General features: G+C 42.5%; 1 protein-coding gene across 1 annotated transcript in view; it reads right to left on the reverse strand.

Annotated features, from left to right (window-relative positions):
* Nucleotides 1-16,424, reverse strand: part of EGFLAM (EGF like, fibronectin type III and laminin G domains) — a 147,773-nt gene extending 131,349 nt beyond the window's left edge. The window contains exon 1 of the mRNA XM_037530083.2: nt 15,665-16,424. Coding sequence (XP_037385980.1) covers nt 15,665-15,761 — 97 coding nt within the window. The 5' untranslated portion in view covers nt 15,762-16,424. The remainder of the gene's footprint in view (nt 1-15,664) is intronic.
* Between the last annotated feature and the right edge of the window lie 1,877 nt (nt 16,425-18,301).

Raw genomic sequence — 18,301 nt, forward strand, 5'->3', positions numbered from 1 at the left:
AATCTCCAAACCAATTTCCACAGATACACTTCAGTTGAGGAGAGGCTTATAAGATGAAATGGCTAAAAAAAAATCTCCTCCCCAAGCCCGCATCTCTGGCCTGCACCCCAGCTTTTGTACACACAAATAAATACATCTTAAAAAAAAAATGGTCTAGCTAGTCAGATCCCAGTTCAACCACTTAACTTCTTTCTACCTTAGTCTCTTCATCAGCAAAATGGTCATGGCATGAGACCTGCCACAAAGGAATATGAATATGAAGAGGATAAAAGTAGATTATTTCTAAGCACTTGAAATAATACTTGGCATGTAAAACGGCATGAATGTTAAAGCTCTTTTTAAATTCTGAAATAGTCTACTAAACACTAAACTGTTTCCATGCAGGGGTCATTACCAAAGACACAGGTTTTATGGGCAATCAGGTTATTCACTGAAAATAATTTCACTGATTTAAACTCCCCCAAAACAAAATGAATTGAGGACTTTATGAGAGTTAAGTTTGACAGAAGTTTGTATGGAGCCTTCTATAAAATAATTACCTGTGCAAATTAGAAGCCTTAACAGGAGCACAGGCATTTGCTTGAACAGTCCAAAACAACTTTTAAAAGCACTGTAAAGGAAAGAATTCTGCCTAAGTTACTTCCTGAATAAACCAATAACCTCCACTCCCTGAGTTAAGCACACAGACCGACACAGACAGCAGGCAGGCTCCATGCTGGCAAGATTTCACTCTCCTTGTAAGGCCCTAAGCCTCTGCCCCCCACCCCCACCCCACAGCTGAGTGGTGTGCTTACCAAGAGCCAGTGGTATTGTGTCCCACTGTTAATTTAATCACAGAAACTTTCCTTTGTCAACGGATAACATACAACTTACAACAAGAAAAAGTTGCTTCTGTGAAAACCAGGTTGACTGGGGATAACTCACTAACGGTGATATGTAAGCAGTTGCTACAGTCTAAAAGACTGGAAAATCTAGACGTATCCTGCATTCAGCAAAGACCTTGTTTTTGCAGTTTATGCTTGAATGATGACCAAGAAGTTCAATCAGGGCACCCGTGTTAGAAAAACAAACAAACAAACAAACACACAAACACACACACACACACTTGCTCTCCCATAGCCAAACATTGTGGAATAAATCTCCCATTCATTGTTATTTTTTAAATGAAAATAAAATATATCTATATATAAATTGTCCCTTAACTTACTCTTTCAATTAACTGGCCAATCCAAATTGGACTAGATAAGAGAGTCTCCACTACAACGATAGGAAAATAGTTAATGCTTGATAGCAAGCATAGCTATTTTTTCTTTAAAAAGTGTTACTTTTTTCTTTAAAAGAGAGATACTATCACAACTTAAAATATGAGCAGAATTGGGGTTGTAGGATATGAGTCAGGTCTATAAGATTTTCTATTTGTATGTATTTGGGGCATATTTAATGCCTATTATCTCCATCAAATGGTGAGCTTATCATGTGATAACTTGATTTTCTCAGGATGATTTATAATTAGAATAAGGCCTCCATGTCTAGCTGAGGATAACTACCAGGCACATTTTAACAGCCCAGTCTTTGTTGATGTTTAGGAACTTAAGCTACTTTCAAGTAAACAAGAAACTTTAAGCAGGAAAAAGAAGATGCTAGCAATGTTAATAATGAATAAAGAGACATAGTGGGAGTAACAAAAGCCAGTCAGCAGCCTGTTGATTGCACTGCCTGAGATCAGGAATGACCAGGGTCCCAGTAAAATTTGGCCCTCAAGTAGCACAACTGAATTAAACCTTCACTTTTAGGGTTGCATAGATTTTATTTTTCCCCTGAAAATCCCGACACAGGTTGGTACACAGTTTCGGGATTTAACGTTTTTAAACATTTTTGCCTTCTCTGATAATATATATATAAACCCTTTGGTGAAGTTGTCTATAAAAATGGGGGGAGGGTGGAAGTAAAGGAAGGAGGAGTCAGTGGACTGTGGTGGAGGATTATTGGCACTTTGGTTGTGGGTGTGATGTGGTGTGGTGACATATATCTGATCCAACGTAAATAGACTATGCCACAGATAAGTACCCCCTGACCTCTGATACCCCTAAATCATATAGAGCTTTGTAAACCAACATTACCTCAAGAAAAAAATAATAGAATATTTTTAATTTGTTAATTACTATTGTAGAAGAACTACTGGGAACTACCATAAACCTTCACCACTTCAGAACTGGCCAGCCTTTTTCGCTTTAGTTTCCTCAGGAGACATAAGAACCTGCTCTGCCTATAAACTGGGCAGGCTAAATGTGTTGGAGAATTAACACCCCTTCCAGAAGCCATCCCTAAGTGGCTCCTGGGATTGATGTAAATACCCTAGATCTCTCACCCCTCAAGTGGGAAACCTCTGAGTCATGTGTTCTATAACATTTTCTAGAACTTCCTGGGCCTCCCTGGTGGCATAAGGGTTAAGCACCACACTGTGAAGCAATCCGCAGCCTCTGCAGCACAAGTTTGATCCCCGGCCAGCCAAGGAGCAACCCAAATGGTGAAGACGACCTCTCCTAGCTCACCTGCTGCTCCCCTCAGCAGTGTATTTCACTCAGTCTGCCTGTTCTGTTCCCCACTCTGTCTCTAGTGAATCCTCTCACCCCCCACATCTCTGGTCTGTACCCTAGTCCTTGTATGCATAAATAAATAAATCTTTAAAAAAAATTTCTAGAATTTCCCCCATGAAATTAAGCTCTAGTCATCCAGAGAATAACTCGCTTGATTATAAGACTTTGCTGAATTCCTTCTCACTGGTTTCCCTGCTCCACTCTTCTGGTTTTTGTTTTGTTTTACTTTTAAAATATACTATTTTCATTCAAATCTTTGTTGTAAAGTCTGTTACTGGGGAATCCAAACCAAGGCAATGAGTGTAACTTAATTAATTCTTGTAAGCTAGAATAATAAGCATTTTTAACTCTGCTAATCAGTAGAACATCAGGTACAAGATATTTATAGCCACAAAATCAGAACAGAGTCTAAAACATATCAAGAGCACAAAACCCAGCAAAAACCTAACAGATGTGGGAGAAAATCCAAGTTTGTCATGGTCTTTCCATTTAGGTCAAATTTACTGGAATTATAAGAGGTTAGTTTTGGTTCATGAGGACTTCATGAAGAGATCAAGAATTTTCTTCCCTTTGTCCAGAAACTCTTAGGTCCAAAGAATTTCTATTAAGGATCCTGAATATCACCACACAATACATCAGGGTAGATAAATCTGTTTCACTGTGCTCATATCCAAGTAGCCTGCAGATCTGAGCCCAGAGAACAAGCTCATCCTCAACAGGTTTCTATTGCTCACACATTTACAGCAGGCATCCTTGAACTGTCAGTCCTGATCCTCAAAGACTTCCAAATGCAAGCTAAACACAAATCAAAACCTTATGGTTATGTCTAAGGAGGGAAATAGTAGGAACAGGAATATATTACAAGGTAGTAGTACCAAAGGTATCAATTAGGGTCCCAGCAGAAAGAATAATTTACTTAATTAAAAGAGATTTTAATTAAGACTACTTACAGACATGCGATCATCTTTAAGGAACAACTAGGAATATTGACGTACTCAGATACCAGAACCAGTGAAATGCCTCCTCTATCCTCAAGTAGACAGTGCAATTGGAGAAAGCAGTGGCTCCAATACTGGACCCAGCCAGAGGTGGAAGCCACAGAGGGCCATGAGCTGTGGCTGCAGAGACACACAGCTGCTGCCAACATAGCAATGCCAATGCAGGAGAGATGAGGGAAGAAATGTATCAGACATTCCTCTCCGGTCTCCTTCTGAGACCTTCCATTGGCTGAACCACAAGGAAGCCAAAGGGCAGAGCAGTCTGAGTGATGCAATAAGACCAGCCTCACGGAGCAAGGAACAGGCAAAGAGCAGAGAGTAAATGTGGATGGAGGGCAGGACAGATCCATCAGTGAGTGGGAGCAGCACAGAAGATGCTGGAACCTCACTCTTTATGAGTAAAACTTTGTAATTATTTCATTTGTTTACTTACTACTTAGCCATCTTTCCATCAATTCATTATGAAAACAAACATACAGAAAAGTAAGAGTTTTAGAGAGAACATGTGCATACTCATCACATAGATTCTACCATTAACATTTTATTAAATTTGCCTTATGTTTGTGTCCAATAACCCATTCCTCAGTAAATCTTATTTTTGATGTATTTCAAAATAAATTTGGACAGCAGTACATTTTCTTTTAAATACTTCAGCATATCATTTACTTAGTTCATTTTTATTGCCATTATAAGTTATTTTAGATAGATATCTAATAGATAAGTAGGTAGATAAATGATTGATAGATAGATAAATAGATAGATAGACCAAAAGAACAATAAATTGGTAAATGGGTCAACCAGTTGGTTGCTTTCAATTGGGCTGCACAGGAACATTCATTTTATCAGGCATGTTTGTCCTCACAAAACAAAGACTGGAAAGACCTTTGCACACACTCTAGTACTTGACTCCTTTACTAGCGAAGGATTATAGAACTGATCCTCATAAGCAAGCCAGGGTTAGCACAATCTAACTGAAGAAGAATGCTGAAAAACTTGGGTACTCTGTTTCTCCCGACCCAGTCAGATTACAAGAGAAGGACCGACTTTATCCTTTCCTCTACACCTTATCTTTGCAGCCCTCATTTATTATTATTCACATGAAAGCCTCATTTTCTTTTGGTTTTAAAGACAGATGGGGGAAGGGGGGGAACTGAACATTGGACTTTTACTTCCTCTTCCCCCATTATCTCTTGATAAAGGAGTAGAACTATCATTGCCTTTGCTTCTTAACCTACCAAAACATGCCAAAAATCAGGTCTGAGGCAGCCCCACAAGTTACTTCAAATTCTACCTGTTCTCTATGTATCAAAAATGACATGTTTCACAGTATGAACTCAATCAGACACTCTTTAAAAAAACAATTCCAATAGCCGTTGGCAGCAGCGAGGTAGGATTTAAACGACATGCTGCTGCAGACTGGCTCCCCGGGCCATTTCCTTCTCTAAATCAAACTGCAGTGTGGGTTTTCAAATGCCTGCTCAGGTTGAGCAAAAATGTTGGCCCACCGAAGTGACACATTTTCTGCATTGTGCTGCAGGGAGGAAATGAATTTGGGAGCTGGAAGCAGGAGCAAAGTAATCACACGAGGTTAAAATGTATTTGCCTAAAATGAGGCCACCGTTTTCCATTCCCCAGTTACCTGGGAAAGGCTGGCTGCATGCAAGGCTCTCCACTAGGAAAGGCAGAAGATGCGTAGGTGAAAAAATCGAGGTGTTTTTTGTTGATAAAATTACAAACCTAACAGAGGACACCAGTCAGTGATACCAATAACAAAATGCCAGACAGAAGGGAAGAAATGGCCTCCCACTTGGAGGGTACATAAAGTCTTCACAGACCAAGGGGGCAGCTGAGCCATGCTTGAAGGATCATTGCTTTTCTATGGGCAGAGATGAGGGAAGGGTATTATAATGGGACAGATCATATGTGGATGGTTCAGCCCTGGGAAAGCCAAGGGGAGGTCGATGACATAGCAATCTGGTTTAGCTGGAATCTAGACAGTATATTCATTGAGAAACAAGAAAGGTAAGTTGGGAGATATATGACACACTTCAAGGTTCAACTTTAGAAGTCAGCAGGGAGTCAGAATATATTAAACATATGATGAGAACAGCATTTGGGGAAGATTATTCTGGCAGACAAGATGGTTAAAACAATGTGGAGATTAGACATCACAGAAATGGTATTTTTTACATTTAATCTCTTAATATCATACTGAAGAAGGTAGCTAAGAAATACCATTGATATTGTAACTGCAAAAATCTTCTTCTTGGGTAAGAAGCCACACAGCTGATACCCAAAAATCTATTACCACTATGGTGGCTGTATAAAGACATGTTTATATGTTGAGCTTGATTCTTAGTGCTTCTTGGTTTTGTATAATTCTCAAAACAAATGTTGGCACTTTTATTAAACCCTAAGTTTATTCTAGGTCTCTCTCCATTGATAAGAATTTTATGAATGATTTAGAAACTGAAAGTCATCATTTGGGGATATAAATTTGAATAATTTATAAGAAATTGAGAAAATGAAGTTCTTTCAACTCCTATTTTCATGGAAACCAACACCCAGTTAGATCTGTGTCAGTGTTGTCAACATTTGACATTATGCCAAATATAACAAAACCACCATCTCTATCACTATCTAGGCTCTATAAACTACAATAAGCCTAATTAGTATAGATTGACTATGTAGTGCCCAGTAAGTAGTGAAAGCTTATAATATTTTCCTTGGTACATTTCCAATCATCATACTATCTCCTTCACTTGATACATAAAATCCTTGGGGTAGTTATTATGAGCTGTGTGTTTCTGGTTAGAAATCTAAGTCATAAAGAGATTAAGTACCCACTCTGGGGTTAGACAACCATAAATTTTAAAGCTAGATTCAAACCCAGGTCTGTTTGGATGGATTCTTACAATTCTTCCAAACTGAATGGATGTGTGTTAAAAGGTAAGTTGTGGTCAAAGCTGATCAATTACTTTAAAATAACTATCAAAGGACTGTTTCTCTTGAACTTAATGGCTTATTTGTTTAATTATACCAATTAGGAGCTTCTTGAACATCGAAGAGATGTATATGAGCCTCACAGAAAGCCTTGAGACATGAAGGGTAAACCTTGCAATATGCTATATTGAAGGTTTGATAAATATCACCTTTCACTAAGGAAGTGGTTACTTAGTGGAGAAATGGAAGACTTCAAAGCCAGGCTAAATCATCTTGGCAGTCCTGACACCCCAAAAAGGACTTCTATAGGAGACAGCTGGGAGTATTCTAGAGAAAACCTGTAACTGCGGATGGCTGCTTCTCAGTTGTATACAGCCCTTTTGTCCTCAAGTATTTTGCAAAATGCACACCCACCAGTCAGAAGTGTGACTGATAGCAGTGTCAGTTCATTCTACAGTGTCCCAAGATATACATGGGGCCTCAGCAAAGAAAGGGTGGTGACACCTATTGGCAAGATCCCTCTTGGCTGCAGAGCAAGTTGCAATAATTATGCTCCTACCCATTGGCGGCAGGAACACCTATGGATGGGAAGCAACAAAGGCCGGGGTGGACAACTTGAGTTCATGTTCTGGTCATGTCCGTTTCCTCTTTGCTAAGTCATCTGCTCTTGACTTCTTGATAAGACAAAGTTACAAGATCAAGTGAGATTACTTCCATGAAAACTCTGAAAAGTGCAGTGGTTCAACCAAATGTATCCAATTATTTTTTTGGCGGGGGTGGGGGGATCAGTCCACTCCATCAGAGCAGGCTGTTATGTCTAAAAAATGATTTTTATATTTTAAGATGCATCTCTCACTGAATAAATTATTCTACCGTGAATAGTCCTTTTAATTATGGAACACAAATAGAGGGAGCTTCTAGAAAACTGGGGAGAGGGGGGAACCATCTGAAGTTCCAGTTAGAAATTCATGCTACTTAACCCTCAGACAGTCATTTTATTTGTTAAAAGGGCTAAATTTTACTTTTTCTTACATGTAGGAAATATGTAGTAACCAATGGCATATTCACATAATAATATACATATTTTTGGACCCTACTGCAAAATTATCTTAGTTAATTTGACTGTTTAGTTCTTCAGAACTTCTATTATATCATGGGGACTCCAACAAGGAAGGGCAGATACTAATGAACTGCTTCTCCAAGAGCACACTCACTGCCATGAAACCAGTTTCAGGTCCGATTCTGCTACACATACACAGAACCATGGGCAAGCAGTCACAAAGATTCGGAAACAACTTACTCTTTTAACATCCCTTGTCTGTCCTTGAGGAACTCCAGGCACATCAGAAACCACCCACCACATCACGGGTCATTTTCCTCCTGCATACACTGCTGAATTACATTTCCCAGCCTAACTGTGAGAGTTAGGTTGGGGCCACAAGACTATGCTCTGGCACCTGACACACAAAAGTCTTTGCCACAAGGCTTTATCTTTTTACCTTCTATGATACCTTGAGACCCATTTAAAGATGGTAGCATAACCAGTTGGAAGTATTGTAGAATGATCGGTCCTTAACTCACCATTTGGAAGCGAGCTGCCCAACAAGGAATGCTGACTTTGGAGTTAGAGCAAATGAAAGCAGGTCAACCACTGAGACTTGGAGCTGCTTGTTACAGCAGCTAATGTTAATTACCCTGATTACCCGGCAAAGCATTAGGGTAAATGAATCTGTCAAGTGGGCAAAACACAGGACTGATGGTCTGGCCGAAATGCAAAGGAGCTTGCCTGGAAGGCTTGCTGGATTCTCATTCTTTGTCTATGCAAAAAGAGAGGGACATGAAAACATTAATTCTAACATAATTTATGCTAGTTAACAAATCTTCTAACTGGGATTTTTTGTAACATCATGTGAAGTATTTTCCTGGCCACATTTGAGAATCAACTTATAGTAAAGTTCTTCTAGTGGTAATGAACCAACCCTGGAGTGTGGATTCCAGGCTAGCACAGAGGTAAAGTGCAAAATATTCAACCACTGGTGTGGTACAGCCACAAAGAGATGAGAACAAATGTAAGCTCTTGCCAGAGCAGCGCCTTCTATCCTGCATTGCTTCAAGTGCTAATTAAGCACCCTTAGAATAAAGATTAAAGTAATTTACACAGTGACTGTTTATACTGAAGTATTTAAAAAATAAATTACTAAGAATATAATAGGCATCTAATTCACCACTATCATCCATTTTATTCATTTCCCTGCTCACTCTAAGAATTACAAGCAAAGGATCATGGGATCTATTTCTTAATGTAAGAATAGATCAATAAAATTAGCCATCTGTCCAAAGGAGGCTTTAAACTCAGGTTGTATTTAAGTATTATGTTTCCAACTGCCCAGATGTTACAGAAAAGTGCCTGCTGATCCAACTCCTTTTGCACAGTGTAAACCATTAAATAGATAATATAAACTTATTGCACCAAGAAAAATAAATAGCAGTAACATTACATTAAATCTGATTCAGGATTTTGGGTGCCCTGTCAGCAAACACAAGTGCTAAGATTAAATCACTCAGGATTTGCAGAGTCAGACAAAGACAGAATCTTCAAGTGTCTGTGGAGGGAGAAAGGAAAGGAGAGCCTGAAAATTCGATCGAAGCTTCAGAGAGTGTATCCTGGGTTGGTCTGGCTGGTTAAGGTAATAGCAATTAATGTGATTACTGTTAAGTAAGAATATTCTATCTTTGTGTAGAAATCTCACAAAGCACTGGTCTTTCTGAAAGTACGCTAGTAGGACTACTGGATGAAGTGAGGCTTTTTGTTTTTTTAATTGATGAAATGCAAGAATCATTCATAGACAAAGCCAACTGAGCCTGATCTCTATCTTTCTAAGTCACTGGCACCGACTCATCAATAACTGGTATCATTGATCAATGAGCAATTTCTTAGCTCTCTAGCTTCATAGAGATTTTCACCCAGTCACATATCAATCTGGATAATACTCTTTCAGGTACAGCTGCTCTCCCTCTAGACCCTGCAAAACTCCCCCAAGACAGATATCAGAAAAAAATCATCTATCACCCTTCAGGTTACAGTTCCCCAAAGGAATCCATTCAAGCAAGATCACAAACCTAGCAGTTACACTTTCCAAATGAAATATGAAGACATGTGGTTGAACAAGGAGTCTCTCTGGTTTGTCAATTAATTTATCTGAATAAATTTACAAAAAGCTCAATACAAACTAAATCACATGTAATCAATAAAACACTAACATATATTTAAAAAAGTACATAAAATCATATGTGCCTGTGCCTGACACCTGGAACATATTCTTTCAATGTTAATTTCCCCCTATTCAGATTAAGTAATTCCAGTTTCATAAATAATTATCTTCAAGCTTCAGTCCTTGAATCCTTTTCATGCCTTGATTCTTCTAAAAACCTCAATGGCAGATTCTTTACTTATTCTGTTTTTACAGATGAGGAAACTGACTGAGGCTTGCAGAGCTAATATAACAAGTCCTATGTCACCAACAAAAAAACAGTGTCGGAACATGAACCTGAATTCGTCAAATACCAGACTCTGTGTTTTCACCTGTCTTTTGTTCAGTCATGAGAAACTAGCTTTAGAGGCTAAAAGATCCTAAGGGTGGAACAGTTCTGGGAGAAGTGGGGGGAGAGGTTGATTACCTACAGCTTAGCATGGCTCTGTATTGATTCTGCAGGGTTCCTTGTGCAGTCATGTCTCAATCAACAGGGCGGGGAAAGTGGGTGAGTAGGGAGATTCCCTCAGGTAGAATGTTCTTCAGGCACCACTAGAAGACAAATTCCAGATCCAACTCCCTACTGAGAGTCTAAGCACAGGGCCATTCTTGCTAAAATACAGACACCCGAGCAATGTAGTGTTGCTGGCAACCCCACTCGGTGTGGATGGAATAAGTGGACACTGTTGGGGTGATATAGAGTTGGGTACAAAGGAAAGGGAGGCAGTGGGAGGAGCCCAAACTCTCCTTTGTCAGTTCTCAAAGGATGGCCTGTGAGCCCCTGAAGTTCTTGTTCAAAAGGCATAGGCCTAGATTGCACTCCAAGAATTCTCATCCAAGGGCAGTTTGGAAATTGCTTGCCTGGGTCAGATGCCTTAAGGTACCTGGAAGTCAGCAGAGATCTGCTCTTAGCTAGCTGTGGAAAGTGCGCACTTTACTGATAGAAATTTGATTAAAGGTCTACCTCATTCCCTCTTTCTCCCTCCCTGATCCATGATGAGATCGATGGATCTTTAAGAAGTCAATTGTCTTCCAACTCATTTCAGAAGTCTGAGAAGGCTGGGATCCTTCTTCAAAATGGAAGTCCATCATCAATATAAACAAAACACAGGGTTTGGGGGTAGGGGGTTGCCCTACAAATAGCCAGCTAGAATCTGCAGTAGCTCCCACTCTTTTACTATCCCAGAAATTGCAGGTGCACTTCCAGTCAATACCTGTATCTTGACATGCAGTGGCCAAAACAAGTGGCAGTGATCTTGAGCAGCTCAAAATATGCTGTGTTACAATCAAGATATCATGTCATTCAGTCAGTCAGTTGGGAGAAATCAGTCCTGTTTAGGTGGGTGAGGCAGCAGAATACAGGACAGTCATAGGATAACCCCATGGAAGCTGAGGTCCCACCTTGGTCTCAGATGCTTGAGTCCCTGTCTGCCAGAAATCTAGCCCCAGGTCCCTGGACCACTTTTGAGCTACAGTAACCCATGAACAGATGGACAACTGCTCCCCAAAGAATTCTAAGGTAATTAAAACTCTGGGCTCTGGATAAGAAAAGAGAACTAAAAAACACCATTCAGTTCCTTTCCAGCCAAGTCACTCTTCCATGAGAAAGAATTCTGAGAAACAAGTACTGCCTCATGCTACATTACTTTTATTTCTGACCTTGACCACACTATCACTTTATATCTCATGAAGAATCGAGAGAGAGAGAGAGAGAGAGAGAGAGAGATGGGAACTTCTTTATCAGGATTAGATCTGATATGGAATAAATGGGAGGTAGGAGGACTGATAAGAGGAGGGGCATGTTTCAGAGGAAAATGTTCAGGCCATGATGCCTGAATAGCACGGGACATGAGTGGCTAGTTGGGGGAGATCTCCATTCCATCTTGCTCCTCTCTGTATCTCTCCCTGGTGGCCTTTACAAGCTTTGGTTTTCCCCAGAAGTCAATCAGTCTAAATGAGCATTGTGGTGGAGCACAGCTGGCTGGAAAGGGAGATAGAGGAACACCCACAAGAGATGACCCTCCCCCAAATTACATGCTTTGGGAAGGGGACTTGAATGAGAGCCATAAGTGATGACATAACCAGTGTTGCTCAGGGTAGGGGGAGGAAGCCGAACAAGATAACCCTTGACCTCCAACTTCTAAGATTATCAGCTTCAATATTAGCATCAGCAGAATCGAGCCAGAGGCACAGGTATGCAGCATCAACCAATAGAGAACATTACTCACAAACTAACTGCCCTTTCAGGCTTTCAATTTTCCTCTTTGAATTTCCTTGGATCTCCACTTTAGTCCAGTCTTGCAGGTAGAGAAATGCTGAGGAAGTGGACAGGCAAAGGTCAGAGACCGGCAACTCCTTAAATTACTGTGAAGTTGCAGGTCCTCCAGAGAAAACCCTGAACTCTGAACCCTACACTGACCTTGTTGCGCCAACACCACAGGCAAACTGGAAAACCAGAGAGAACGCTGGGCCCTCTTGGCATCCTATGCCCCTCTCTATGCCAGAGAGCTAACTAGTCTGCTGATGGGAATGTGTGTGTCTTGTCACACGCTGGCTCCAGCTCTATCTGGATTTCCCTTTCTCTTCTTCCTGGCCCACATCAGCATTGCAAGAGTCTCCCCTACACTTGCTGGTGAGGCTGATATAAGGGTAAAGTTCTAAAGGCCATGTAAGAGGGCCTGGGTGCTAGTTCCAGTTCAGCTTCTGATGTCACTTGGACAGTCACTTAATCCCCCTCGGCCCAGTTGTAAATTGCAGGCTTTTCACTTCCTTCCAGGTCTACGATTCTAATTTTGCTCTGAAAAAGAATGAAGGATCCAGTAAATGGTCTGCATACCGTGACGACCTGGGGAGATGCCAGGTGCTTTTCCTTACCAGTCTTCAGACACCCCTTTTTTACTTCCAGCACTACTGGACCTTCTGGCCTCACAAGCAAAGCCCCCAGGAGTTCAATCAAGAGAGAGCAAGTGGTTCATCATTTCCCTGTCAGGTTACACCCTCTGATTCTTGTGGATGAGGTCAGTGGACAAGAGCTTCCAGAAACCCAGCCTGGGATCTTCACACTATTTTCTTTGGAGGCCTAGCTGTAATCTCATGTACAAATGTCTAAGGGGAGCTCAGCCTCCCCACACACAGCAACAGGGTCCTATCCTGGGGGAGTCCCCTGTTCAGTCTCTGAATCAGTTTGCTAAGGAATCTGTTTCTAGTTCTGATTATCAGAGCCTGGATTCCCCTCCGTCACCTATTAATGGTGTGACTTTGAGTGAGATATTTAATCTTTCTAAGCTACAGTTTTTCTTTCAGTTAAACAGAGGTAATAATAGTACCTACCTCACAGGTTTGTTGGGTTGATTAAGTCTGTAGGTGTCAAGGTCTTAGAACAGTGCAGCAAGCACCTCATAAGTGTTAGCTATTTAATTTGGCTCAACTTGAAAACTGCCATTTCTAGTGACTCTCAGCAAATGGAGAGCTTTCCTTATGAACATTCAGGGACAGAGGAGAAACTAATTTGGGGAGAAGCGAAAGGTTGTCTCTTTCCAACCCAAAGTAGACTCATAATTAATGCATCTACTTGTCTTTTTTCCTCACCTGAGTTAAATGGAGATGGAGAATTTTCAGGTAGATTTTGAATTCAGGACTTCCCCAACAAAACTACTTATCAAATGTAGATTTAGGGGTTTAGGGAGGCAGATAGAGCCATCCAATTGAAACAGGACTGTTCAAGTATGCTTCCACGGTGGCCATGCCACCTTCAAAGTATTGCACACAATCCAATTTTTATTGAGGATACAAGGCACAAAGAAACTCCCATATGGATACTAGCAGGATTTGCTGGTGTCTGGGGAAGATTACAAATTAGCTGGTCGCTGTTCACATCAGAGCCAACCGGGGCACTTTCAGTTTTTAATCTGGACCAATTTTCCGGATCAAAAACTAGTCTATCCAAGGGATGTAAATGAGCCCAGGAGGAAATTTTACTCTGAAGTTTATGAAGTAGCTGTCATTTTAATCTGAGCTGCTTTCTGACCTGAAAGTCAGTGTCTGGATAAAATTATAAAAGAATGAAAAACTCTTTTAGGCTGAATCTCGGCAAACACGCCTTCGACCTCAAAGTTGATGTATTTAATATGCCAAAGTAAAAGCGCATAGTAAAAGAAAGAATTGCCACCATCAAGACCTATCTATGCTTCACATAAAACCAAAGAGGCCAGCAGACATATTCATGGTGTGAATATCAAAATGAGACTCTGGGTGAATCAGGTAGAAAATATATTTAGGAAAAAAACAAAAAAAGAAAGAAAGAAAACATGGTGAGCCACATGAGCAGCTTTATACCACAAATTTGTGTGAAGCACTTTTCAAAAAATTTCTCCTTAAATGGATGGGAATCAAGCTTTAAAATCACATTGCATATGCTGTCACTCTTAAGAACTATAGAAATAACAATGAATTGTTTTAAAAAATTGTGATGAGGTGGTTTTATGTGAATAAATCTGCAGAATGCAATTGATGTGGTTATCTTAAGGAGAAATGTTAGAAAGAAGCCTTGCACTGAAATCCTTGAAAATGTGAGTATGCGCATGTAGGAAGAGAAACAATTTAATGTAATATTACCCTGGACTGCTGCTATTATCTCCAAAATGAATTGAACAGTGGAAATAGAATAGCTTATAATTTCAGCATGCTGCAGGTTGTGATAATGATTCTAAGTTTCAAGGCAGATAGCAAGGCTCTGGTGAAAATAGACACAGCCTGAGGAGTGAGGGTGTCCCCAGAGCTGAAAGGCTACAAGTCATTCTTCCAAATGGAAAGATCCCTGTTCAGCGAAAATATTTACAAAGCCATATGGGAACCTGCCAATATTATTTTCTTTGCCGTCTGATAAATTTCCCCTGATGTCTCTTTCTTATGGAAATATTATTTGCGGAGAAAAACAGCACTTTCTGCAAAGTTTTGCAGGCTGCATTCAAATAAAATTATATTGCTTTCCATTGTTCATAAGATATAATTAATCCCATAAGACAACTTTGCTTACAAAGTAAACTAAGAAAAAACAGATTTTTCCGAATTCTAAATATAGTCTCAGCAAAGAAGAAGAAAAATCGTTATCGGGGATGCTATGTTTAGAACTTTATTGTGGAGGATGTCCCACTTTGAATAATCTCACAACCCAGACTAAATGAAAGGAAACAAAAATACACGAGGACTTTTTACCTGCATAGCTAGAGGAAACGCAAGTGAACTTATTTCAAGTTCTCACCAATTCTCTGTATAGCCTACAAGGCCACACATCTTTGTTTAACTCAAAAAGACGGGAGTTCAAAACACGATCAAACTAGCCCAAGGGGCACTCCTTTCTGAGAAGATGGTCCCTGAGTGGAAAAGGATCCCAACGCAGAGGGGACATTCCTACATGGTGCGTGGGCAGAACCGGAGATGGGCAAAGTGGACGCCAGGCCAAACCTTCAGACACTTAACAGGAAATGGCTGGGCCCTGGACAATATGAATTCAATGTTTAGAGACACAGCAAGAACTGTTGGACTTCTGTGCACAGTTGCAATCCTCTGTAATTGAGACTACAGCAGGATGGCGCCCCAACTTCAGCTGTCTGTGGTCAGATACAGAGCCCTCCACCTCGGCTGCGCCTGGAAAATAGATCATTCTTTTAACAAACAAATATCCCTGGAACAGCCTGGGCTGGGGGAGGGCGAGGCTCGCGTCTTTTCACAGCTTAGAGCCGAGATGCCCCTCGTTAAGCCAACGCCGGTCAGGGCAGAGAGAAAGAGCTAGACGCGGTGCTGTGCCCAGCGTCCCAGCAGCCACCCAGACCCCGGCGCTCGGGGCAGGCGGTGCCCGGTGCACGGAGCGTCTTACCTGGCTTTCGGCTTGCTGCTTCCCCGGGCGAAGCGCGGAGTCCGAGGCTGGAAGCCAGGAGCCAGAGCCCGAGCAAGGAGCCTCGGATGAAACCCATTTCGCCGCGGGCGCCTGCAAAGTTTCAGCAAGTCCCGGGCGCTCTGCAAAAGGGCGTCTCCTGGGAGACTTGGGGGGCGCGGCCCGGGTGAATCCCCTGGCCGAGCTGAGGCAGTGGGGGGCTGAGGGGGCTGGACCGGGAACCGTGGAGGAGTCCGAGGAGGCAGGACAGCAGCTGGGAGGTCGGCGTGCAGGAGTGAAGCGGGTACACGCAGCAGGGCTTTTCCGGGGGGAGGGGGCGCCGGGGAGGAACCGGCTGGCCGCTGGGGGAAGGAGAAAGGCAAGACCAGCCCTGGACGGAATTGCAACCGAGTGGAAGCCAGAGGGGCAGACCCTAAGACCATTTACTCTTCCCCTACCTCTGGGCGACAGCTCAGCCCTTCCCAGCTGGTGACCTAAATGGGGGGTGTATGGGGGGTGTGTGTGAAGAGGCGTTAGGAAGGGCCGACTTCAGACACTAGAGGCGCAGGGCAGGAGTTAGGTGACTGGTCTGGTCCCTCTGCCCTGGTCCTGACCCTGCAATCTTGCATTGGTTCACCCCACTACACCCCACCCTGCTTGTACCCTTCCTCGGCAGCACCCTCTAGGTCGCTTCCACTGAGCTTGGGGTCTCTCCGAACACCCCTAAGGTTGTTCTTGTCTGTCCAGCACACTTAGGGGAATGTGGAGGCGGCGTTCTGGGATTTGCTGGTGGAGGAGGGTAAGAGGAAGAGGGGGCGGGGCCGGCAAAGTCTGGGGCGCTAAGAAGATAAATGGGATTTGAGGCGTGCAGATGGGAGCTGAGACCCAGCCGCTCGCATGGAAACGCTGGAGGATTAGGGCTGGGCGCAGGGGCGCAGGGTCCCTTCCTTGCAAAGGAAGGCAATTGGAGACCCTCCGGGGAAGAGATCTAACTCCAGGTTGAGCCTGGCGTCTGGGAGCGGGACGCGAACTCGAGCCCCCTGGCGGACGCTGAAGACCAGGCTGAGCCAGGGCGGGCATCTGGCTGGGGCTGGGGATCTGCGCCAGGCTCGCTGACCTGACCTGCAAGCCGAGATCTAGGTTCCCGATCACCTACCTGGCTGGGAAAAGACACAGTCTTCGCAATATTTACTGCTTAAGAACTCAGTAAAATGCACCTTTGTACCAGGTTTTCTGATGGAGCTGCGAGAGCGGAGATCCTGGCTCTCAAATACCTTTGCATGCTGCTGTGCTGGCTTTAAAGCTAGCGAGGAGAAAGCAATACAGTAAATAAACCGAGCGAATATAAACCTGAAGGGAAACGCGCAGCCTCTGCCAGTTCCTGGGGAAAGATCAAAGACCCTAGAAAGTGCCCCACAGAGGGAAGCAGTCCTGGCTGACTGAGAGGACCTTGCACCAGCCCTCCCTGCCTTCTGGGTGGCCAAGGCGCTGAGGGTATCCTGACCCTGTGTGGTTACCCTAGGTTTAGGAAGCAGGAGGGAGTGGTGTTGACTGATACAACTCCCCCACCCCCAACCCTACCCCCCACCCCTGTAAGTTTCTACTCCTCTCTTAAAGTAGAGGTTTGTACCAGACTGTTCTCTTACACTTGACAACAAAAGTCAGGACAGATGGTACTCTTCATGTCCAAGGTGATACAGAGCCATGTATAGGGGCCAAGTAACCCCAAGGTTGTTGGTCTCAGAGGTGGAAGAATCATATCCTTTGGGATTTTCAGAGTCCTTAGAGGTCATCTGGTCCCTACCTCCAATCCACCAAGAATATATTTTCAGCTTCCTTGCAGGCCATGCACCTGGGCTTGAACTCCACTTGTGACAGCGAGCTCCTACTTCTCCACCCATCCAGAAGTTGCTGGACAGACATTTTTGAGGGACAGTAATTTCTTTTATCAGACCTAAGGCAGTGGCCAGAACTGATCATGTATTACCATGAACATAACTCCTTTGCTGGTTTTAATCTTTCCCACTTATAAATGATTCTTCAGAAATTGGAGGGAATAACAGCCATTAATATTATGGCTAGTATTGATATAACACTTTCTAATTACCAGACCCTCTTTAAGTGCTTGATAATCCTAATATTAACCACACCATGTATTGGTATTCACAAAAGGTAGAGAAGGAAACGGAAGCCTGGAAGATTAAGTAGTTTATCAAGGTCATAGTGCTCCCAAGAGGCAGCTTCAGTTGAATTCAGGTAGTCTGATTCCAGGGACTTAATGAGACAGAGAGCAGAGGGACAAGAATCTCAAGATCTGAGCATGTCATTATAGGCTCTGCCTATAGTGTATCTTGGTAAAATGAAGAGGCAAGTTGAAATCATTGCAAATTCCAGGTTTTGCTTTCCCTTTATCATCCAATAACCAGGAGTAGCTCATTCAAGCTGGCTTTTTTTTTTTTCTCTCTCTCTCTAAAATATGCCTTAAAAAAGACCTGAGCAAATTGTGCATTGCAAATTTTGCAAACCTGAGTTTCATCCTTGCATATCCTTGACACTGCCCTCACCACCTCCTCATCCCTGGCCCTGGGTCTCCCTTCCATCTTTTACAGATGGTCATAAGTGATTTGGAAACTGGCTTGG

Source organism: Talpa occidentalis, unplaced genomic scaffold (genome assembly GCF_014898055.3).
Source record: "Talpa occidentalis isolate TD23 unplaced genomic scaffold, MPIMG_talOcc4v2.1 talOcc4.6, whole genome shotgun sequence".
In the NCBI taxonomy this organism is placed as follows: Eukaryota; Metazoa; Chordata; class Mammalia; order Eulipotyphla; family Talpidae; genus Talpa; species Talpa occidentalis.